This window comes from Entelurus aequoreus, linkage group LG01 (genome assembly GCF_033978785.1).
Source record: "Entelurus aequoreus isolate RoL-2023_Sb linkage group LG01, RoL_Eaeq_v1.1, whole genome shotgun sequence".
Classification (NCBI taxonomy): Eukaryota; Metazoa; Chordata; class Actinopteri; order Syngnathiformes; family Syngnathidae; genus Entelurus; species Entelurus aequoreus.
The window spans coordinates 13,930,934-13,957,007 of record NC_084731.1 but is presented as its reverse complement, the minus strand read 5'-3'; the positions used below and the strand labels follow the sequence as shown (position 1 = coordinate 13,957,007).

At 40.2% G+C, this 26,074-nt stretch overlaps 1 protein-coding gene across 1 annotated transcript in view; it reads left to right on the top strand.

The window, feature by feature from the left end:
* loxl2a (lysyl oxidase-like 2a) overlaps positions 1–26,074 on the top strand; it is a 75,591-nt gene that overhangs the window by 43,380 nt on the left and 6,137 nt on the right. The window contains exons 5-11 of the mRNA XM_062044245.1: positions 1,787–2,003; positions 2,201–2,384; positions 14,998–15,149; positions 15,214–15,381; positions 21,946–22,111; positions 22,183–22,423; positions 24,513–24,628. Coding sequence (XP_061900229.1) covers positions 1,787–2,003; positions 2,201–2,384; positions 14,998–15,149; positions 15,214–15,381; positions 21,946–22,111; positions 22,183–22,423; positions 24,513–24,628 — 1,244 coding nt within the window. The remainder of the gene's footprint in view (positions 1–1,786; positions 2,004–2,200; positions 2,385–14,997; positions 15,150–15,213; positions 15,382–21,945; positions 22,112–22,182; positions 22,424–24,512; positions 24,629–26,074) is intronic.

The following is a 26,074-nucleotide window of genomic DNA, read 5'->3' as shown; positions in this document are numbered from 1 at the left end:
AACGGGTACCGGTTCTCAAAAAGGGATTCGAGTCCGAGGCCTCAGTTCTTTTCTTATCGAACAACCGGGAAAACCGGTTTCGAGCATCATCCCTAGAAATGCATTTTATTCTTTAGTGTGTAATAGTTGCTCAACCGTTTTATAAAAGTGAAAGAGCACTTTCACCCTGTTTTTCACCATTAAATCAAGTATTCAGGTCATCGACAGGTGTAAAAGAAAGTGCATCTCTATCCTCCTTCAAAACCGCACTAAAAGAACACCTCCAGGCAGCTACAACCCTAGCCTAACCCCCTGCCCCCACCACATCCCACCTCCCCGGATTGTAAATAATCAAATGTAAACAATCAAATGTATATACTTGTTCTTGTACTTTCTGAGCTCACTATGTTCACCGCTCGCTGTACATATCCTACCAAGTGAGACCTACACTGTTACATTGTCCATTTCTCAGATGATATAATTGTTGATGACCGAAATATGCTGATAGCAACCCAACCTAAAACCCCCCGCCCCAACCCCCTCCACATCCCACCCCCCGGATTGTAAATAATGTAAATAATTCAATTTTTATACTCTGATGATTAACTTGTGTGATGACTGTGTTATGCTGATAGTATATATTTGTACTATGAATTGATTAACGTGGACCCCGACTTATTAAACTTATTTGGGTGTTACCATTTAGTGGTCAATTGTATGGAATAGGGACGGCGTGGCGAAGTTGGTAGAGTGGCTGTGCCAGCAACCGGAGTGTTGCTGGTTACTGGGGTTCAATTCCCACCTTCTACCTTCCTAGTCACGTCCGTTGTGTCCTTGGGCAAGACACTTCACCCTTTGCCTCTGATGGCTGCTGGTTAGCGCCTTGCATGGCAGCTCCCGCCATCAGTGTGTGAATGTGTGTGTGAATGGGTAAATGTGGAAATACTGTCAAAGCGCTTTGAGTACCTTGAAGGTAGAAAAGCGCTATACAAGTATAACCCATTTATTTATCATTTAATATGTACTGTACTGTGCAATCTACTAATAAAAGCTTCAATCAATCAACCAATCAACAAAAGTGTAGCAAACAGACGAAATGTGAAAAACAAAAATATTCAACCAACTCAAAGGCAGATTCTGCTAAAAGCTAAAAATGTACTTTGAGGTCAGCCGCAGTCAGGTTGCTTGATGTTAATGGCTTCCTGTTGACCATGAGGTCATGGGAATGTTAAGGTGCTGACAACAAGACTGCTTTTGTGCTCCTCACAAGTGACGAGTGTCATTGCGACCCTTATTGATGTTGTCTGGGGAGCATTGGTAAAACTTTAGTTTTCTCAAGGAGCTTACACCTGCATCGTTATTGTAATCTACCACTGTCGGTGCGGCGTTTCCTTGCTTTTATGACACGCTCTAACATAAACAACTTGCTTTTTGACATGTTGATTATGTAATGTTACAATCTACACCTTACTGTATACTCTAGCAAACACTGCTTTGTCTGGTTCTGTTTGAGTCCATTCAGGAATGTTCTGCTATACCTTAAAGGTGTTATGTAACTTCCACGTTGGCGTTCTAGTCGACAGGTTGGTACATGAACTAACACCTAAGCCTCACCTTACCATGAATTGATTAACGTCGGACCCCGACTTAAACAAGTTGAAAAACGTATTCGGGTGTTACCATTTAGTGGTCAATTGTACGGAATATGTACTGTACTGTGCAATCAATCAAACCGACAAAAAAATGACATATTTGTGGGAATGATAGTTTGGTCGTAAGTTATTTAATGTGCATATCTCTCTTCCAGAGTACTGGCCAAGCGCCGAAAGAAGAACTTCTGGGGTTTCTCCGTCAACTGCACGGGTAACGAGGCCGACCTGTCTGACTGCAAACTGGGTAGGGAGATCGAGCTGAAGGGCAACAGCACCTGTGCGAAGGGCATGCCTGTAGTGCTCAGCTGTGTTCCTGGACGGGCCTTTGCTCCCAGTCTCAGTACCGGCTTCCGGAAGGCGTACAGGCTGGAGGTTGGTCATCGGCAAGGTTTCTTAAGCAATTCATTGTGCGTGGGCCAAAGAGACCCAGCGCTCATGAAGGCTACATTTGTCACCAGAATGTAGACCATCATTATACCCAGACTACTACTGTACGCACTTTGTATTTATCCATGTCTTTCCATGTCTTTCCTTGTTCCCTATTTCACTCTCGTGGACCAACTGCTCAGCAACCCCTGGTACGACTAAAAGGAGGAGCCATGATAGGGGAGGGTCGAGTAGAGGTGCTGAGGAACGGCGAGTGGGGCACGGTGTGTGACGACAACTGGAACATCCGAGCTGCAACGGTGGTGTGTCGAGAGCTGGGCTTCGGCAGCGCCAAAGAGGCAATGACCGGCGGCAAAATGGGTCAAGGTAGACTCTCTGCTCCAATTCAGTTCTAATGTAAACTTACACGCAATCACTTGTTTTCCCTTAGCCTCTTTATCTTTTTTTACCTATAAGATTTAGATTTAGATTGGATTGGACATGACAGTGACAGCACCGACACATTTACAGGCTTGTCAGACAGGCCGGCTGTTTGGGGTGGCTATAGCTGCAGGGATAAGGCTTTTCCCGAGGCGGGCCCTCCGGAATTTGATGGTTCTGTACCGGCGTCCTGTTGGTAGTGGGATGATGTATTGGTGTTGTGGGTGAGTGATATCCTGGACTATTGTGTTTGCCATTCGAATGATGGACCTGTGGTTTAGATCTGAGATATTGGGTGTGGGTGGGTCGGTGATTTTGATTTTGTGAGTTTGGTCTGGTTGGTTCCAGAAAGCATAGTGAAGAAACCTGTGGAACAGTACAGAAGGATGGGTTGAACAATGCTTTGGTCCAGTACTAACAGGAGGTGAGGTGCAACGTATAATCCTTTAAGTTTACGGATGGCTGACAGTCTTAGTTGACTTCTTTTTTGAATGTCTGTGGTGTGCTGATCGAAGGTGAGTTTATTGTCCAAAGTTACTCCCAGGTATTTAAAAGTGTCAACTGTTTGTGTGTTTATGATGATGGGGTGCTGGGGCGAGGGGGGGGTTGAACCATATTTATTTTGTTTTATTGACATTGATTTCCAGATAACGTGACTCTGTGAAATGTTTGACTGTGTTATGATAGTCCAGGATGGATTGACTGTTGGAGAGGAGTGCAAGAATGGCAGTGTCATCTGAGTATTTTAAGGCTCGAAAGGGTACGTGATTTCGCAATGCATTGTGGGTGCCGGGTAGCTATTTTTGCTGGACGTAGGGTTTTGTTTACCTGGCTGTGCTGTACCCGCAGTTTAAAATGAATCATACGAAATAAAAAATTCCCTGTCGGGCCATTTAAGTGACGGACACATTGTTGTAGACAATAGAATTCCACATGTGTAAACTTCATTACGAAACTTTGTAAGTAGATAAAGTAGTGCATAAAGATATTTAGTTTGTTTTGTATTGAAATTGCTGACTTTGTGATGTATTTTGTGTTTGCGGTTGTTTTTTGTCTAAAATTAACTCTGGGCGATCAGAGCTCGTTTAATACATGTAGAACTCAATCTGACCAGTAGAGGGCGATAACGCTACACCTTAGGTTTAATTGTGATGAGTCACATACACTGTGTGCAATGTTTGATGTCCTGTAGGTGTTGTTTAATTTCTATATGTCGTTGTGTGAATGTATTAACACTAAACCTTCTGCTTTATTCATGTAAAATACACAATATACATTATTTATGTAAAATACAGAATACTTTTGTCATTTTTATTTTATATCTATATTTTCAGTCGTACAATCCTAAATGAAGGAAGAAGTGTAAAGAAATAAAACTGAGGAAGGAAAATATTTCCAAAGAAGGAACGTCAATGTAAACAAAACCCGGAGCTTCTTTTTCTTTATTCGTGTTAACTAACTGCACACGCTGGAATTGAGTAGCGATGGCAGAATAATGCATTTATTGCCAGTGCGGTGTGAAAGTATTTACTTTGTAGAGAAGTAAACAAAGTCTCAAAAGAATACAACCTGCAGAGGCACTACGTGACATTTCTATGTCCCGCCCCCGAGCCTTTGGACTCTTGGAACTGCGACCCTCTTCATGATGTCGTTGAATAGCCCTGCCCTATAGGTTCCTCAATCTAATGCAGTGTTTTTCAACCTTTTCTGAGCCAAGGCACATTTTTTTTCTTGAAAAAATTCTGAGGCACACCACCAGCAGAAAACATCAAAAATGAAACCAGTTGCCGATATTGACAATAAAAAGTCGTTTTCGCAATTGTTGGATATGACTTTAAAGCATAACTAAGCATGCATCGCTATAGCTCTTGTCTCAAAGTAGGTGTACTTTCACCACCTGTCACATCACGCCCTGACTTATTTTGAGTTTTTTGCTGTTTTCCTGTGTGTAGTGTTTTAGTTCTTGTCTTGCGCTCCTATTTTGGTGGCTTTTCCTCTTTTGTTGGTATTTTCCTGTAGCAGTTTCGTGTCTTCCTTTGAACGATATTCCCCACACCTGCTTTGTTTTCGCAATCAAGACTATTTAAGTTGTGCGGACGCTATCCTTTTTTGTGGGGACATTGTTGATTGTCATGTCATGTACGGATGTACTTTGTGGACGCCGTCTGCTCCACACGCTGTAAGTCTTTGCTGTCGTCCAGCAAAGACTTGTTTTTTTGACTTGTTTTTGTTTACTTTGCAGCCAGTTCAGTTTTACTTTCGTTTTGCATAGCCTTCCCTAAGCTTCAATGCCTTTTCTTAGGGGCATTTAGCGGCCCTCGTCGTTTGTTTATTTTTGGTTTAAGTGTAAGATACCTTCTTACCTCCCGCATATTGTGATCACGACAAACCATGTTCCTGACATCTACAAAGCAATTAGCTACCTGCTGCCACCTACTGATATGGAAGAGTATTACACGGTGGCTTTTCCTGTTTTGTTAGTATTTTCCTGTAGCAGTTTCATGTCTTCCTTTGAGCGATATTTCCCGCATCTACTTTGTTTTAGCAATCAAGAATATTTCAGTTGTTTTTATCCTTCTTTGTGGGGACATTGTTGATTGTCATGTCATGTTCGGATGTACATTGTGGACGCCGTCTCCACAGTAAGTCTTTGCTGTTGTCCAGCATTCTGTTTTTGTTTACTTTGTAGCCAGTTCAGTTTTAGTTTCGTTCTGCATAGCCTTCCCTAAGCTTCAATGCCTTTTCTTAGGGACACTCACCTTTTGTTTATTTTTGGTTTAAGCATTAGATACCTTTTTACCAGCACACTGCCTCCCGCTGTTTCCGACATCTACACAGCAATTAGCTACCTGCTGCCACCTACTGATATAGAAGAGTATTACACGGTTACTCCGCCGAGCTCTAGACAGCACCGAACACTCAACAACAACACATCATTTGCAGACTATAATTACTGGTTTGCAAAAAAAAATGTTGACCCAATTAGGTGAAATTACATAATCTCCCACCGCACACCAGACTGTATATCACGGCACAGTGGTTGAAAAACATTGATCTAATACAGACCTGGGCAAATTAAGGCCCGGGGGCCACATGCGGCCCGTTAAGCTTTTCAATCTGGCCCGCCGGACATTCCCAAATATTTTTTTTAGATCTTTAAGATGGAAAGTGTAGCTGCCGTTATGATGTGCAGTGAGGTTTTCTAATTACCATAAGTCTTCAACTATACAAAGTATTTCAATGGTTGGAATCTGCGCTTTTGCATGATAATTTAGTGACTAGTGTTGTACTTTTCGATACTTATGTAAATAAAGGGTACCACAAAAAATTGCATTATTGGCTTTATTTTAACAAAAAATCTTAAGGTGTGGCAGACCGGTACTTTTCAGAGGCGGTATGGTACCGAATATGATTCATTAGTATCGCGGTACTATACTAATACCCGTATACCGTACAACCCTACTAGTTACTATGTTAATTTACGTCACAGCAGGTCAGACGAGGCACCAAGCAGTGTGGGTGGGGAGCGTTTCCACAGAGTGTTTCCAGAGCGGCCAGCCTGAAATGTGGGTGTCAGGGACAGACGCGGAAGGAGATTTTTACAAGAAAGTTCTAAAGCTTAGTGATATATAGGGATGATGTTTGATAAGAAATTATCAAGTTCGAGCCCATTATCGAATCCTCTTATCGAATCGATTCTCTTATCGAATCCAGATAGGTTGTTGTATATGGAAAAAAACACAATATTTGGTTTAACAAAAGCTCACTTTTATTTTATAAGAAAAAAATAAAATAAAATAAATAAATAAATATTGACTTTTACCCCCCTAAAAAAATTAAAAAAAATAAATATTGACTGTTGTTACCCAAAGTATATTAAGTGGGATTTTTCAGAAAAACAAATATATACAGTAACACAAAAACAAGCTGTCTCTGTGATCACTATAGGTGTATATATAATAAAATAGTGTTAAACAAAATCAGTCCCTTGGGCACAAAACTGAAAATAATACAGCTCTCCAAAAAGTGCACTTCTGCTGCTATTGGAACATACTAACTACACACACAGGCAGACAGCTAACAAACAATCCAGGACGTCTAATAAAGTTCCAAAGCAGATTAATCCATTTAGGCTCTTTATTGTTGTTGATCTTGCTTTGTTTTTTCCTATCTTTACTTTTGTCTTGCACTGGACTGTTTTTTTGTTTTTTTTAAACTGAAATACACACAATGACAAATGTATAAGCTATGTGATACAATTAACATACTGAAATGTAATACACAATATGAAAATATTAGCTTCACACAAATATACAGTACTATCATCAAACAAATACTTCTGAGTGTTGAAACTATTTCGATGGTGGAAATACACGACTGGCAGCCATTTTAAGTCCTCAAAACATCCATTGAAACAGTGCACAAAAATCGTTTTTCAATAAACATCTTACTATTAAATGTAACCACTTTCCACCTTAATATTGAGTTACATAAACAAGTTAAACAGTTTACTTACAGACTTATCTTTTCCAAGGCTTGTAAGAGCTAACACAACTTGTCTACTTCTCAATTGTCTCATCAACGGAACTAACATCGTCAACCCGGAAGTGCAGAAACTATTGACGCGTAGTATTTTCATATCGCCACAAGGTGTCAGTAAGAGTCTACAATCAAATGGGCATAACATTGCCCATTTGGGATTCGTTCCCAGGGATTCGAATAAAGAACCAACTCTTTTTCTTTACTATAGTGGCCTCGATAACAGGAACCGGTTCTCAAAAAGGGATTCGAGTCCATGGAATCGGTTCTTTTCTTATCGAACAACCAGGAGAATCGGTTTCGAACATCATCCCTAGTGATATATCAGATATATCAGATTGTAGATGGTTTTTTTTTTTACCCTTCGCGTTCATATTTCGCTGTTTGTTGCATTTCTGTTGCATTTGGTTTGATTGTAAAATATGTCGATTGAGAGGGGGTATGAATCAAATGTTCTCAATATTCAGGGTTTTATCATTCATAGAAAAAAAAATTCCATTTCGTTTTCAAGGCGGTCTGTGATAACATTTTCAGCATTCAATCAGACTTTATTGTGAGGTTTTGTATTAGTTTTCCTAAAAATAGAAATACCGGCCCCCAGACACATTTTTTTCTCTAAATTTGGCCCCCGAGTCAAAATAATTGCCCAGGCCTGATCTAATATGTTGTCCCTCATACTCTGACCTTATACAAACGCTGTTATGAAGGAACTATCCACACACAAAACCTCCACTCCTATTTAAATTGTGAATGCCACAAAATGTGAAAATATGCACAAGAGTTAAATCAAACCTGCTTCCAGCTGTGAAAATGACACTTTTAGATGAAAAACTGAAATGTCCACCTGTTTTTGTCATTTTTGTCAGACCTCAGTCAGACTACTCCAGACCTTCAATCAGCATATGAAGCCACAAGCCAAGCAGATAAAAACCCAAGTAGAACGTATGGACAATGCATTATTAGCTTCCAAAAACTGTGAAAGGCAATATTTAAGTGTAAAACAATCACGTTTGCTGGAACACTCCTCCTCCATATGTACAGTAGATGAGTGTACAAAATGTTCCAGCACAGAAAAAAACCCAGCTGTTAAGGGTTTCAGACCAGGAATTCTTTTTGGAGAGTGTGCAAGGTTTTTTCTTTTTCAGGAGGTGACCACTGCTTTCTAAAGGCTACCACACACAGACTCAGAATAGGTGATGTTTGTTTTGGGAAGTCAGTGACTATGAAGACATCAAAATAATGATTTCCAGGTTCCACATTGAATCGGAAATGAGCTATACATCATGAACGCAAACAGAACATTTGGGGATGTCGTAAGCTCAATGATGCATAATTTAGTACAATATAATTCATAATAACGTCATACATAACCGTTTAATTATTTGGTTTAGTTTTTTGACAGCGTTATATATTCATTGAGCCTAAATAAATAGTGTCTTCAAATTAGTGTCTGGCATAGCAGTGTTTTTCAACCTTTTTTGAGCCAAGGCACATTTTTTGCGTTGAAAATATCCGGAGGCACACCACCAGCAGAAATCGTTAAAAAAACGAAATTCAGATGACAGTAAAAAGTCGTCGTCGCAATTGTTGGATATGACTTTAAAGCATAACCAAGCATGCATCACTATAGCTCTTGTCTCAAAGTAGGTGTACTGTTACATCACGCCATTTTTTGCTGTTTTCCTGTGTGTAGTGTTTTAGTTCTTGTCTTGCGCTACTTTTTTGGTGGCTTTTTCTCTTTTTTTGGTATTTTCCTGTAGCAGTTTCATGTCTTCCTTTGAGCGATATTTCCCGCATCTACTTTGTTTTAGCATTCAAGAATATTTCAGTTGTTTTTATCCTTCTTTGTGGGGACATTGTTGATTGTCATGTCATGTTCGGATGTACACATTGCAAAAACTGAAATCTAAGTAAGATGAAATATCTCAAATAAGGGTGATATTTGCTTATTTTCCGTCTGACAAGATAATTCTTCTCACTAAGCAGATTTTATGTTAGAGTGTTTTAAGTGTTTTGGTCCTAAATGATTTCAGTAAGATATTACAGCTTGTTGTTGAGATTTGATGACCTATATTGAGTAAAACATGCTTGAAACTAGAATATCAACTGTTGCAAAGCTGTGTCACCAACACTCACAAGTATAAAACTGCTTTTTCAAAGTAATAATTTCTTATTTCAAGCATGAAATAAAAAAACATGACTTTGACACAATTGTGTCTCATAATTAAACTGACAGTTAATATTTAAACATTTAACATGTGACATTTCAAAACAATTTTGAACAGAAATAGTTCATACACATTCAGATAAATTCTTCAAAATTACAATATAAAAAAAAATTGGCCGGGGGCCGGGCTGTAAAAAAAAAAAAAAATATATATATATATATATATATATATATATATATATATACATTATATTCCTTGCTCACTAATTGACTGAAAGAGCACGCACTTGGCGCGATGATGTCATGTTATCGATGGGAAAATGCATTTTTAGACAATATGATTTGCCTGAGCGTTGCCTTTTTGCCTTTCCATTAAGAAAAATAAACTAGTTTTTAGTGTAAGTTTGCTGGTTTCAAGAAATGTAATGCCGAGCGCATATCATTATGTAAAGATAATGGCACTGGCATTTACTTCATTTAAGAATATTTTTCAACATATTGAGAAAAAAGGTCTCATATTTGTTTTTGCTATCAAGAAAAGTGCACTTGTTATTAGTGTAAAAATACTTATTTTAAGGTATTTTGGCATTCATTGAGGTTAGCTAATATTACTTGTTTTGGAAAGTCTTGACAAGCCAAATTTTCTTGTTCTATTGGCAGATCATTTTGCTTAGTTCAGGTAAAATACCCCTCATTTTTGTATTTTTTTTTCCTTGTTTTTGAACACTGACTTTTTGCAGTGCATTGTGGACGCCGTCTTTGCTCCACAGTAAGTCTTTGCTGTCGTCCAGCATTCTGTTTTTGTTTACTTTGTAGCCTGTTCAGTTTTAGTTTCGTTCTGCATAGCCTTCCCTAAGCTTCAATGCCTTTTCTTAGGGGCACTAACCTTTTGTTTATTTTTGGTTTAAGCGTTAGACACCTTTTTACCTGCACGCTGCCTCCCGCTGTTTCCGACATCTACAAAGCAGTTAGCTACCGGCTGCCACCTACCGTATTTTTCGGACTATAAGTCGCAGCTTTTTTCGGGGGTGCGATTTATACTCTGGAGCGACTTATGTGTGAAATTATTAACACATTAGCGTAAAATATCAAATAATATTATTTAGTTCATTCACGTAAGAGACTAGACGTATAAGATTTCATGGGATTTAGCGATTAGGAGTGACAGATTGTTTGGTAAACGTATAGCATGTTCTATATGTTATAGTTATTTGAATGACTCTTACCATAATATGTTACGTTAACATACCAGGCACGTTCTCAGTTGGTTATTTATGCCTCATATAACGTACACTTATTCAGCCTGTTGTTCAGTCTTCTTTATTTATTTTAAATTGCCTTTCAAATGTCTATTCTTGGTGTTGGCTTTTATCAAATACATTTCCCCAAAAAATGCGACTTATACTCCAGTGCGACTTATATATGTTTTTTTCCTTCTTTATTATGCATTTTCGGCCGGTGCGACTTATACTCCGGAGCGACTTATACTCCGAAAAATACGGTATGTTTAAGCATTCAAGAATATTTCAGTTGTTTTTATCCTTCTTTGTGGGGACATTGTTGATTGTCATGTCATGTTCGGATGTACATTGTGGACGCTGTCTTTGCTCCACAGTAAGTCTTTGCTGTCGTCCAGCATTCTGTTTTTGTTTACTTTGTAGCCTGTTCAGTTTTAGTTTCGTTCTGCATAGCCTTCCCTAAGCTTCAATGCCTTTTCTTAGGGGCACTCACCTTTTGTTTATTTTTGGTTTAAGCATTAGACACCTTTTTTACCTGCACCCTGCCTCCCGCTGTTTCCGACATCTACAAAGCAATTAGCTACCGGCTGCCACCTACTGATATGGAAGAGTATTACACGGTTACTCTGCCGAGCTCTAGACAGCACAGACACTCAAAAACAACACATCATTTGCAGACTATAATTACTGGTTTGCAAATAATATTTTTAACCCACATAGGTGAAATTAGATAAGCTCCCACGGCACACCAGACTGTATCTCACGGCACACTAGTGGTTGAAAAACACTGTGGTATAGTATCTTTGTCATTGCCATGGCAACACTACATTACTGTTGTTTATGATGGTCAGATATGATACACGGGTGTGCTGGGAAGGATAAAAACAATGACATATTTCTACTACCATTTCGTAGCATGCAACCAAATCTTTTGGAATTTTCAATGAAATGTCATCCTGCGCCTGACTTGAGGGAATAGAATGTTTAACTACATCAGCATCGTGTTCTGCTTCTGGCTGATTTACTTCTTCCGGTGGCGAGCACTTTTCTGGCCGTCTCTTCAGAGCCCATATTGCTGCGGACATTCCTCCTCTGTCACGTGGGAAGACTCGCACGTGTTATCATGGAATGATTTGCAGCGCTGAAATTATTTTTGTTTCTACCTGAAAAATAGGAATGTTGTTTACAGAGATTTAATTTTTCCATTTCACATAATGAGTGAGCGAGAAGTCCAACATCTGGTTCTGTGTTGACTTGAGTGAGGCGAGGCTGCTGCTGTTTAATTGTTGAACATGATGTACTGGCCTTTGTTTTTGTGTAAACCAGAGATCGCATTTCTTTTTTTTGCCCGGTAAAGCTATTACAATCAGTTTCCCGTTATGTTCATATTGTAAAGTGTTCAGAGGTGGGTAGAGTAGCCAGAAATTGTACTCAAGTAAGAGTACTGTTACTTTAGAGATTTATTACTCAAGTAAAAGTAAGGAATAGTCACCCAAATATTTACTTGAGTAAAAGTAAAAAGTATGTTGTGAAAAAACTACTCAAGTACTGAGTAACTGATGAGTAACCTGTTCGTTTAATGATGACGGCAATGCACAAAAACATAAAAATAGCAATGAGCAAATTCAGAGCCAGGAACATCTCTTAAGCAACTAAAACAATAATGTATATTAAATAATAATACATTAACATAAAAAAAATTAAGGCAAATTGAGCCACAATAACTTAACAGCACCATAGGCTCAGTAGGCAGAGATTACAAAGGAAAATAACAAGTTAGCCTTTACGCAAACCATAAACTGATAGGTGTGGGCTGCATCTGGGAACACACTGTGCACTTCTGATTAGTGTTTCTATGCATGCGTGCGTGTGTGTGTGTGTGTGTGTGTGTGTGTGTGTGTGTGTGTGTGTGTGTGTGTGTGTGTGTGTGTGTGTGTGTGTGTGTGTGTGTGTGTGTGTTTGTCTATGAGGCTGCAGTGCGTTAATAAATGTCCCCACACGATGTCTATTTGACAGTGATTCATAGCAGGGAAGCTAACATCAGCCTACGGTGACAGCCAAAATATCTACTATCGTTACTTACCGCGATGTGCTTCCTCAAATTTGACGTTGAGTTCATGTAAGCTTAAGCTTGTTGTTTGCCGCTGAAACTTTATGTGTAGTTAATCATGTGACTGCCTGCCTCTGTTTGATTGGTGAAACGGAGTCAAACGTCACCAGTGACTGCATTTGATTGGTGAAACGGAGTCAAATGTCACCAGTGACTGTATTTGATTGGTGAAACGGAGTCAAACGTCACCAGTGACTGCATTTAATTAATGAAACGGAGTCAAACGTCACCAGGGACTGCATTTGATTGGTGAAACAGAGTCAAACGTCACCAGTGACTGCATTTAATTGGTGAAACGGAGACAAACGACACCAGTGACCGCATTTAATTGGTGAAACGGAGTCAAACGTCAACAGTGACCGCATTTGATTGGTAAAACGGAGTCAAACGTCACCAGTAGGGATGATACTCGAAACCGGTTTTCCCGGTTGTTCGATAAGAAAATAACCGAGTCCTCGGACTCGAATCCCTTTTTGAGAACCGGTACCCGTTATCGAGACCAGTATAGTAAAGAAAAGAGTTGGTTCTTTATTCGAATCCCTCGGAACGAATCCCGTCCCGACCAGAAATGCTCCGTGTGACATCACAATAAATCAGTCACGTAGCTCAGTCATTAGGCGCAGATAGCGAAAGCAGGAAAACAATGGACGGGAAAAAGCGCTCCAAGGTGTAATAAAGTTCAAAACAAAAGGTATAATCCAATGAATAACTTTACTGAGAGATTTGAGCAGGGTACAAACTCATGAAGAACACTTTTACGACCCACCGGAAACATAGCAACCAGGCTAGCAACGCACCTCCTTTACGGCAGCTGGCGCAACCTTCTTAAAGCAACCGCAGCACATACATATATATACAACACATCTCCCTTTTTTAACTTTTGTTTTTCACACTGTATATGTGTTGTCTGTCTAATTATAAATAATGCAGACGAGGCGTGTTGGCTGAGTTCTTGACGTTTACTTTCACGGGTGACAACATGCAACAACCCTTTTCGGGGCTACTGCGCATGCTCGTCACTCCCGTTGCATGATGGGTAGTGTAGTTGTTATATTCCCTAGCTCATAACATCTTTCCCCCTATAAAGAAATAATGTTAACTCAATAAAGTGTATTTCTTTTTTTAGCTTTAACTTTTCATTTTTTAGCATTGTAACTAGGGATGTCCGATAATGGCTTTTTGCCGATATCCGATATTCCGATATTGTCCAACTCTTTAATTACCGATACCGATATCAACCGATACCGATATCAACCGATATATGCAGTCGTGGAATTAACACATTATTATGCCTAATTTGGACAACCATGTATGGTGAAGATAAGGTACTTTTTTAAAAAAATAATAAAATAAGATAAAATCGGATCGGAGCTTTATTTGTCCATTCTTAACATGTACAAGACACATAAGAACTGAAATTACATTTTCGGCACAATCCTGCTAACTAAATTAAAAACATTTTCTTGAATAAAAAAGAAAGTAAAACAATATAAAAACAGTTACATAGAAACTAGTAATTAATGAAAATGAGTCAAATTAACTGTTAAAGGTTAGTACTATTAGTGGACCAGCAGCACGCACAATCATGTGTGCTTACAGACTGTATCCCTTGCACACTGTATTGATATATATTGATATATAATGTAGGAACCAGAATATTGATAACAGAAAGAAATGGGGGGAGGGAGGTTTTTTGGGTTGGTGCACTAATTGTAAGGGACTGCATTTGATTGGTGAAACGGAGTCAAACGTCACCAGTGACTGCATTTAATTGGTGAAACGGAGACAAACGACACCAGTGACTGCATTTGATTGGTGAAACGGAGTCAAACGTCACCAGTGACTGCATTTGATTGGTGAAACGGAGTCAAACGTCACCAGTGACTGCATTTGATTGGTGAAACGGAGTCAAACGTCACCAGTGACTGCATTTGATTGGTGAAACGGAGTCAAACGTCACCAGTGACTGCATTTGATTGGTGAAACGGAGTCAAACGTCACCAGTGACTGCATTTGATTGGTGAAACGGAGTCAAACGTCACCAGTGACTGCATTTGATTGGTGAAACGGAGTCAAACGTCACCAGTGACTGCATTTGATTGGTGAAACGGAGTCAAACGTCACCAGTGACTGCATTTGATTGGTGAAACGGAGTCAAACGTCACCAGTGACTGTATTTGATTGGTGAAAGGCAGGCATGCGATAGTTCGTACTTTGAAGGTCTGTCTGACAAACCAAAACAAACAAAGCGTGCATTAACAGATCGATAAAAATCAGTAGCGAGTAGCGAGCTGAATGTAGATAAATGGAGCATAGTAAAAGTAGCGTTTCTTCTCTATAAATATACTCAAGTAAAAGTAAAAGTATGTTGCATTAAAACTACTCTTAGAAGTACAATTTATCCCAAAAGTTACTCAAGTAGATGTAACGGAGTAAATGTAGCGCGTTACTACCCACCTCTGAAAGTGTTCAAGACAACTAAGAACATTGTGTTGGCCTTTGTAGGCATCGGGCCTGTGCACATGAACGAAGTGGACTGCTCTGGCTTTGAGAAGTCTCTGACAGAGTGCCACTTCAACCGCGATGCTCTGGGCTGCAGCCACGAGGAAGACGCTGCCGTCAAGTGTAACGTTCCCGCCATGGGCTTCAAGGACAGAGTAAGCAGAGCGATTCCCAGCAGATGTTTGCATTTTCCTTGACACACGTCCGTCTTCCACGCAGCTTCGCCTAGCCGGGGGCCGCAATCCCTACGAGGGCCGCGTGGAGGTCCTTACGGACAGGAACGGCTCCCTCGTGTGGGGCGCAGTGTGCAGTGACAGCTGGGGGACCATGGAGGCCATGGTGGTGTGCAGACAGCTGGGCTTGGGCTTTGCCAACCACGCCTACCAGGTAACGCTCCTCTCCCTTTTCCACGCCTGATTTATACTGCACACACACCACCTTGTTGCATGTTGTCCACCACAGCAAACCTGAACCTTATACTTCACACTTGTAGCCTTTCACTGAGCAACAGCAACCCCTACTGACACAAATCATGTCAGCATGCAGGCAGTAATAATCAAAATACTGTCTTCACAGAGATAATAATATCCAGCCCTGATTGACAGTGTATGTGTAGTATTAATACACAAACTACTAACACTAGCTGCATTGGTAAACAATCCTCAGGATGGTGTCAGTAAACATCTTCTACCATATTAAGCTTTATTGATTCACCAGAGGAAAATAAAGATAATGTTGCCTTGTGAACGTATAATAGGTCAAGTGTATTTACCCTTGTGTAATGTTCATATTGTTGTTACTCAGCCAGCGTTTGTGGGTCTGATGGACCCGTTGCATTTTGTGGCTTTTAATGGCTCACAATCAAACACTTTTATGTTAAAATACTAGGGGTGTAACGGTTACGTGTATTTGTATTGAACCGTTTCGGTACGGGGGTTCCGGTTCGGTTCGGAGGTGCACCGAACGAGTTTCCACACGGACATATTAAGTAGCGTAACGTACGTTGTGTAAACAATACACACCGAGGCACAACACGTGGCATGCTAGCAGCTAACGGGCTACGATAGACTGACCATACGTCCTCTTTTCACCGGACATGTCCTCTTTTGCGGAGCTGTCAGGGCGGAGTTTCTTAAATGCCTCAAATGTCCAGCATTTTGAGTTAGGGTTGCGTGTATTTTCAATGTACGTTCAGGGTTAAGAAGGGGTTAAAAACAAAACAAATTGTGCACGCAGCAGCATTGGTGAGGGAGAGGCAGAGACAGAGAGAGAGAGAGAGTTATGATAAACGCGCATGCGTCGCCAGGCTCTGCTTTTTATCCATAGATTTATCACATTTAATTTTTTATTATCTATAGCAGGGGTGTCAAAAGTGTGCCCCGGAGGCCATTTGCGGCCCACAGCTAATGTTTTAAAGGCCCATGGCACATTCTAAAAATACTATTAAAATAAACAAAAACATAACAAAAGTGAAAAAAAAAAAGCTTAAAGGTTAAATGTAATTTAGAAAAAGTTGCAATATTGACTAATAAAACAAAGCTGTTTTTTTTTCTTTCAAACTGTCATTGCTCAAAACATAATATTGAATCAAAATCAATGTTATTATGAATTATTGACCTATCCAAGGCTCCCATTACTTCACATCAAATATTCCACTTGGAAAAATATTTTTGGTGGAAGATTTTGCAAATTTGGTAAATAAATAACCCAAAAATTTATATTTTTTTGTTTTCTTACTGTACCGAAAATGAACCGAACCGTGACCTCTAAACCGAGGTACGTACCGAAACGAAATTTTTGTGTACCGTTACACCCCTATAAAATACTGAACAGATGTTTTTTGGGATAAGGTAAACATCTGTTCAGTATTTTAACATAAAAGTGTTTGATTGTGAGGCATTAAAAGCCATAAAATGCAACGGGTCCATCAGACCCACAAACGCTGGCTGAGTAACAACAATATGAACGTTGCACGGAAAACTTCTCTGCCAGTTTCTGCATCCCACAGGGATTCTTCTTTTGTGTTTCTGCACTTGCGGTTCCCACACAAGGTTGCAACATTGTTTGTCAACACTGTCTGCTCTCATTTTCTCGCACATTTGACCCTCTGATGTTCTGTGTGCCTACACTCTGTCCTCCTCCTGTCTAGGCCTGCTGTGTGTGTGTGTGTGTGTGTGTGTGTGTGTGTGTGTGTGTGTGTGTGTGTGTGTGTGTGTGTGTGTGTGTGTGTGTGTGTGTGTGTGTGTGTGTGTGTGTGTGTGTGCGTGTGTGCGTGCGTGTGTGTGTGTGTGTGTGTGAGTGTGTGTGTGTGTGTGTGTGTGTGGTAAGTGACATTCAAGATGCTGTTCTGGAAGATATGTGAGGATCATAGCGGCAAATACTTGTTTTAAAGGCTCAGCTTACCTCACTAAAGTACTCAATGTGAAGAAATAAAACCTTCACATAATCTAACAAAAGCTGAGGACATCCAATGTAAGAGCTTCTTGTGTATTTGGGATCCCCACAAGTCCTGCAAATGCTAAATATTCATAAAACAATCTTGTCTAAATCCAAACAAGCCATTTGGAATTTGACACTTTAGTGACGTATCTCCGTATATGGCAGAGTTTACCCATGGAGCTTTGCACCATTTGGCCATTTTTATCCAGTTGTAGTCAATAAGTTCCTTCCTTCTTGTTGTGGGGCAGACTGGCTCGTACATGCACATGCATGCTAAATCCTCCGCCGTTGCCATTGCTGTTACAAAATAGCAGATAGTTCTAATTTATATCTGTCAGCAGACTCAAAATAGAAGCGCTGAAAACCAATATAACTACAAGGTGGTTGGTAGGGTGGAGACGCAGTGCAAGGGGGCGTGGCCTTGAGAGGACAATAAGAACAACACTTTCTGAAGAGAAGATCAGAGAGTGGTTTGAAGATGGTCTGTAAAACATCATCCATGCAACATCTTGAGCAAAGCACCACCATGACATGTTCTGTAGAGCAGTGTTTTTCAACCATTTTTGAGCCAAGGTGCAATTTTTGCGTTGAAAAAATGCGGAGGCACACCACCAGCAGAAATCATTAAAAAACGAAACTCAGTTGACAGTAAAAAGTCGTTGTCGCAATTGTTGGATATGACTTTAAAGCATAACCAAGCATGCATCACTATAGCTCTTGTCTCAAAGTAGGTGTACTGTCACCACCTGTCACATCACACCCTGACTTATTTTGAGTTTTTTAGGGTTTTCCTGTGTGTAGTGTTTTACTTCTTGTCTTGCGCTCCTATTTTGGTGGCTTTTTCTCTTTTTTTGGTATTTTCCTGTAGCAGTTTCATGTCTTCCTTTGAGCGATATTCCCCGCATCTACTTTGTTTTAGCAATCAAGAATATTTCAGTTGTTTTTATCCTTCTTTGTGGGGACATTGTTGATTGTCATGTCATGTTCGGATGTACTTTGTGGACGCCGTCTTTGCTCCACAGTAAGTCTTTGCTGTCGTCCAGCATTCTATTTTTGTTTACTTTGTAGCCAGTTCAGTTTTAGTTTCGTTCTGCATAGCCTTCCCTAAGCTTCCATGCCTTTTTCTTAGGGGCACTCACCTTTTGTATATTTTTGGTTTAAGCATCAGACACCTTTTTACCTGCACACTGCCTCCCGCTGTTTCCGACATCTACAAAGCAATTAGCTACCTGCTGCCACCTACTGATATGGAAGAGTATTACACGGTTACTCTGCCGAGCTCTAAACAGCACCGACACTCAACAGCAACACATCATTTGCAGACTATAATTACTGGTTTACAAAAAATATTTTTAACCCAAATAGGTGAAATTAGATAAGGCGCTAACCACCACCCATCAGGAGCAATGGTGAAGTGTCTCGCTCAAGGACACAACGGATGTCACTAGGTTGGTAGAAGCTGGGGATCGAACCAGGAACCCTCAGGTTGCTGGCACGTCCCTGTAGTGTTTTGCCCTAATTGCTTCAAGACACAATCAATCAATCAATGAAAAACTCCCCCACAAGCCATGATGTATTAATATGCACATCCCTAGAATAATGATGACTTTGGTCAGACTCGCTCTAAATCTGACTTTTAAATAGGACATGATGACACTAACGGACGGAATAAATGACAGCAAACAACGACTCACATGCAAAATGACATCTTTCTTTCCCGTCAGACTTCCTGTCTTATAAATCCCCCACATCAGTCATCTTGGAAAGTCTGACTCTGTTAAGGAGATTTCCATGTGGCGGAGTGTCAAAAAGAAGCTGAGTCAGGACAAGACATATACTGTACTTGGTGATTAGCATGACATCATTGCACCACATTAGCATGACATCATTGCACCACATTTATCAGGGAGACCAGTGTGCTGCCAAAATGTTTCCACACACCAATCAGTTGCAGAAAACCACCTCAGACTGTGCCTGTGGAGGCAGGTGAGGAAAGTGTTCAGAAGCCACAGGAGATGATGGATACAACTCCAGCTGCCACAGTCACAGAAGGGATTCAGCAGTATGTTATTTCAAGAATATTTAGGAAGATTTATGGTAAACACATGAGCTTTCTAGTGTGTAAGTTAGACGTAAAACAAGGTTAAGAAGACTTAAAGGTGGTATTCTTTTACGTTTTTATAGTGAATTAAGTTTTTTTTTAAAGTTAAATAACTTCCATAAAGTATAGATCGCAGGTGTCAAACTCAAGGCCCGGGGGCCAGTTCTGGCCCGCCACATCATTTTATGTGGCCCGTGAAAGCCTGGAAAAAATGGGTTTCAATACAAAACTTATTTTATTTTTTTACTTTCAATTTTGACAGGAAAAAAAATGCATATTTTAAACTTTACAGTTATCTGGTCATATACTGTGTTGCAAAACTATTTTTGTGAGATAAAAACAAAGTTAAAAATCTGCTTGTCACCTTTATTTATGATTTTAAAGTAAGTTATACATAAAAAAAATGTATAATCAAAAGCATATGCATTTCAATTAATCATGATTAATCACAGGTTATTCCCCGCATGTATATATTGTAAAACGCAGCCCTCTGAAAGCAGCCATTACTGCGATGTGGCCCCCAATGAAAATGAGTTTGACACCCCTGGTATAGATAGATAGATAAAATTAAAAATACTTAACTAAACACTTAACAAAACATGTATAGTTTGTGAGTGTGTGTGTGTGTGTGTGTGTGTGTGTGTGTGTGTGTGTGTGTGTGTGTGTGTGTGTGTGTGTGTGTGTGTGTGTGTGTGTGTGTGTGTGTGTGTGTGTGTGTGTGTGTGTGTGTGTGTGTGTGTGTGGCCTTGCCCATCAATATTATAGATCACTAAAAGTCAGTGGTGTGCCAGACTAACATAAATCATGATCTGAAATTAATACAAGTTATTTTATTTACTTTCCATAAATACATACCCCGAAGGGAATAAGCGGTAGAAAATGGATGGATGGATGGAAATACATATAAGTATGGCTACACTTTAGTATGGGGAACATATTCACCATTAATTTGTTGCTTATTAACATGCAAATTAGTAACATATTGGCTCTTAATTAGTCATTATTAAGTACTTATTAATGCCTTATTCTGCATGGCCTTATTATACAACATGTAAGCCATTAACTAAGAGTCTTCCCTCAATAACCCCATAATTATTGATTATTAGTAACCCTCACCCTCACCCTTATACATACTTGCCAACCCTCCCGGTTTTACCGGGAGACTCCCGGAATTCAGCGCCTCTCCCGATAACCTCCCGGAAGAAATTTTCTCCCGATAAACTCCCGGGATTCAGCCGGAGCTGGAGGCCACGCCCCCTCCAGCTCAATGCGGACCTGAGTGGGGACAGCCTGTTCTCACGTCCGCTTTCCCACGATATAAACAGCGTGCCTGCCCAATCACGTTATAACCGTAGAATGATCGAGGGCGAGTTCTTGGTTTCTTATGTGGGTTTATTGTTAGGCAGTTTCATTAACGTCCTCCCAGCGCGGTAACAACACACAACAACAGCAGTCACGTTTTTGTCTACCGTAAAGCAGTTTGTCTGCCGTAAACAGCAATGTTGTGACACTCTTAAACAGGACAATACTGCCATCTACTGGACAGCCTCCGGAAAACACTGAAATTCAAGTATTTCTTTTATTTATATGTATAATAAAATAAATATATATATATATAGCTAGAATTCACTGAAAGTCAAGTATTTCATACATATATATATATATATATATGAAATATATATGAAATACTCGAGTTGGTGAATTCTAGCTGTAAATATACTCCTCCCCTCTTAACCACGCCCCCGCCCCGCCCCCGGGGTGATTTAACCCCCAATTCCAACCCTTGATGCTGAGGTAATGGGTCCCATTTTTATAGTGTTTGGTATGACTCGGCCGGGGTTTGAATTCACAACTTACCGATATCAGGGCGGCCACTCTAACCATTAGGCCACTGAGTAGGTCAGTAGGTGTGGTGTTCCTGGGATTAAAGGCCTCACCTTTTCTCCTCCAAACATATTGCTGGGTATTGTGGCCAAACAGCTCCGTTTTTGTTTCATCTGACCACAGAACTTTCCTCCAGAAGGTCTTATCTTTGTCACATTTTCAGTAGACCCATAATAAATTCATAAAAGGACCAAACTTCATGAATGTTTTTTGTGACCAACAAGTATGTGCTCCAATCAATCAATCAATCAATCAATCAATGTTTATTTATATAGCCCTAAATCACAAGTGTCTCAAAGGGCTGAATCGCTCTAGTTGTAGAAATGATTGGAAACTCAAGACAGCCATGACATGATGTTCTTTACAAGTATATGTACACTTTTGACCACCACTCTATATCCATGCCTCCATTGTTTGATTTGATATTTTCAGGTATGCAGATCCCAAACACAGGCAAGGATAGTTGGTTTTGCTGTAAAGTGCTGATGAAGACTTGTTTTATTGATGTTTGGTTTTATATGTGACAGGAAACATGGTACTGGCAAGGAGACTCTGCAGCTGAGAACGTCGTGATGAGCGGTGTGAGGTGTTCAGGGACCGAGCTGACTCTGGATCAGTGTCTGCATCACGGGAAACACCTGGAATGTCCTAAAGGAGGAGGACGCTTCGCCGCCGGGGTCTCCTGTGCTCCAAGTAAGGAGTTTGGTACCAGCGCAGAGTCCCAGGAACCAAGCTGAACGTGTTGATGCTGTGTCTTAACGCAGCGGCCCCTGACCTGGTCCTCAATGCCCAAGTCGTGGAGCAGACCACCTACCTGGAGGACAGACCCATGTACGCCCTCCAGTGTGCGCAGGAGGAGAAGTGTCTGTCCAGCAGTGCCGACAACGCCGATCAGAACTCTTACCGCCGCCTGCTACGCTTCTCCTCCCAGATCCACAACAACGGCCAGTCAGACTTCAGGCCAAAGGCCGGACATCAGTCCTGGGTGTGGCATGAATGCCACAGGTGAGAATTTCATGTTCATCTACCACTCAAAGCGTGATTCTTTTTTGACACCCTGCCCCCCTCTCCCTTGTGGAGGGGGGGCGGGGGGGCACAGGTCCGGTGGCCATGGATGAAGGCCACCAGACATGGATGGCTGTCCAGAGTCAGGACCCGGGCTGGACCGCTCGCCTGTGCATCAGTTGGGGACATCTCTGTGCTGCTGACCCGTCTCCGCTCGGGATGGTCTCCTGCTGGCCCCACTATGGACTGGACTCTCACTATTATGTTGGATCCACTATGGACTGGAATCTCACAATATTATGAACTCTCACTATTATGTTAGATCCACTATGGACTGGACTCTCACACTATTATGTTAGATCCACTATGGACTGGACTCTCACAATATTATGTTAGATCCACTATGGACTGGACTCTGACACTATTATGTTAGATCCACTATGAACTGGACTCTCACACTATTATGTTAGATCCACTATGGACTGGACTCTCACTATTATGTTAGATCCACTATGGACTGGACTCTCACTATTATGTTAGATCCACTATGGACTGGACTCTGACACTATTATGTTAGATCCACTAAGGACTGGACTCTCACTATTATGTTAGATCCACTATGGACTGGACTCTCACACTATTATGTTAGATCCACTATGGACTGGACTCTCACTATTATGTTAGATCCACAATGGACTGGACTCTCACTATTATGTTAGATCCACTATGGACTGGACTCCACAATATTATGTTAGATCCACTATGGACTGGACTCTCACTATTATGCTAGATCCACTATGGACTGGACTCTCACAATATTATGTTAGATCCACTATGGACTGGACTCTCCCACTATTATGTTAGATCCACTATGGACTGGACTCTCACTATTATGTTGGATCCACTATGGACTGGACTCTCATAATATTATGTTAGATCCACTATGAACTGGACTCTCACTATTATGTTAGATCCACTATGGACTGGACTCTCACACTATTATGTTAGATCCACTATGGACTGGACTCTCACACTATTATGTTAGATCCACTATGGACTGGACTCTCACACTATTATGTTAGATCCACTATGGACTGGACTCTCACTATTATGTTAGATCCACTATGGACTGGACTCTCACTATTATGTTAGATCCACTATGAACTGGACTCTCACTATTATGTTAGATCCACTATGGACTGGACTCTCACACTATTATGTTAGATCCACTATGAACTGGACTCTCACTATTATGTTAGATCCACTATGGACTGGACTCTCACACTATTATGTTAGATCCACTATGGACTGGACTCTCACTATTATGTTAGATCCACTATGGACTGGACTCTCACTATTATGTTAGATCCACTATGGACTGGACTCTCACTATTATGTTAGATCCACTATGGACTGGACTCACACTATTATGTTAGATCCACTATGAACTGGACTCTCACTATTATGTTAGATCCACTATGGACTGGACTCTCACACTATTATGTTAGATCCACTATGGACTGGACTCTCACAATATTATGTTAGATCCACTATGGACTGGACTCTCACAATATTATGTTAGATCCACTATGGACTGGACTCTCACACTATTATGTTAGATCCACTATGGACTGGACTCTCACTGTTATGTTAGATCCACTATGAACTGGACTCTCACACTATTATGTTAGATCCACTATGGACTGGACTCTCACTATTATGTTAGATCCACTATGGACTGGACTCTCACTATTATGTTAGATCCACTATGGACTGGACTCTCCCACTATTATGTTAGATCCACTATGGACTGGACTTTCACAATATTATGTCAGACCCACTCGACGTCCATTGCATCCGGTCTCCCCTAGAGGGGAGTGTGGGGGTGTCACCCACATATGCGGTCCTCTCCAAGGTTTCTCATAGTCATTCACATCGACGTCCCACTGGGTTGTGAGTTTTTCCTTGCCCTGATGTGGGCTCTGTACCGCGGATGTCGTTGTGGCTTGTGCAGCCCTTTGAGACACTTGTGATTTAGGGCTATATAAGTAAACATTGACTGATGGATTTCTTCTTCTTGCTTCTCCAGACACTTCCACAGCATGGAGGTGTTCACCCACTATGACTTGGTGAATGTGAACGGCACCAAGGTGGCAGAGGGCCATAAAGCCAGCTTCTGTCTGGAGGACACGTATTGTGATGAAGGTAAATCTACCCGACTGCGTTACTTTTCTAACCACACCTGGATCTTAGGCGACATCAGGAATGTGTTCTTGTTTTTAACACCCTGGGCGTGATGTGAAAGTCAATAACTTCATCTTCTGTGGTTGAGTACGTTTAAAAACATGAGATAATGTCTCACATTTGGTGGGAAACAAACCAAAACATCTTTGAAAAATAACCCATCCCGTTTTGAAAAATCCCCACTCTGTCCAGAGTTGATTCAAATATCAGTTTTTAAGAAGTGAAGTACACAGAGGCCAAAACGTTTTTAGAATATGTGTATTTGTGAAGCTAAACACTTTTTATTATCCTTCATTAAATGTAATCTAACAGCAAGTATTGCGGCACCATCCACTTCAACTAATAAACAGTCTTTGTTATAACACCACTATATTCACACTGTCAATATTCATTATTATATATTATCTTTGACACCAGTGTAAATATTCATTATTATATATTATCTAATAAACACTAAACAGTCTTTCTTATACAACCACTGACAATATTCATTATTATATATTATCTAATAAACACTAAACAGTCTTTCTTATACAACCACTGACAATATTCATTATTATATATTATCATTGACACCAGTGTTAATATTCATTGCACAACAATATCCTTGTTCAAATAAAGACCTCCTCTCAAATAAACCAGTATGACTCTTTAGTACAGGGGTCTTCAGTCTTCTCCAGACCAAGGATCTCAAACAGACTGTGACCCCCCACTTACATATCTAGTATAAAATGGTGTTTTAAATTAAAACTGGCCCGAAAGTACCTTGTTATTGTGCAAAAAAAATATTTTTTTATTATATAGTATAACATGGCTAATAGCAGGCTGGCAACTAGTATGCTAATCGCTAGCTGTCACATAGCATGCTAATTGCTAGGTGGCAACTACAGTGCTAATGTACTGCAACTACACATTGTACAGTTTTTTGTATATTGTACAGGATTGCTTTTTGTTTTTATTGGATAGTAGTCTGTTTATTTCAATTCTTATTTTTTTATCTTTATTACTTATGTGATTTATTTGTATTACATATTTGTTTCCACTACTGCACCTTAAGTTGGAGTCCTTAATCTCGTTATATGCAAATATAATGACAATAAAGTCCATTCTATTCTATTCTTCTATTCTACAGACCCCGTTTCCATATGAGTTGGGAAATTGTGTTAGATGTAAATATAAACGGAATACAAGGATTTTCAAATCCTTTTCAAGCCATATTCAATTGAATGCACTACAAAGACAACATATTTGATGTTCAAACTCATAAACTTTATATTTTTTTGCAAATAATAATTAACTTAGAATTTCATGGCTGCAACACATGCCAAAGTAGTTGGGAAAGGGCATGTTCACCACTGTGTTACATGGCCTTTCCTTTTAACAACGCTCAGTAAAGGTTTGGGAACT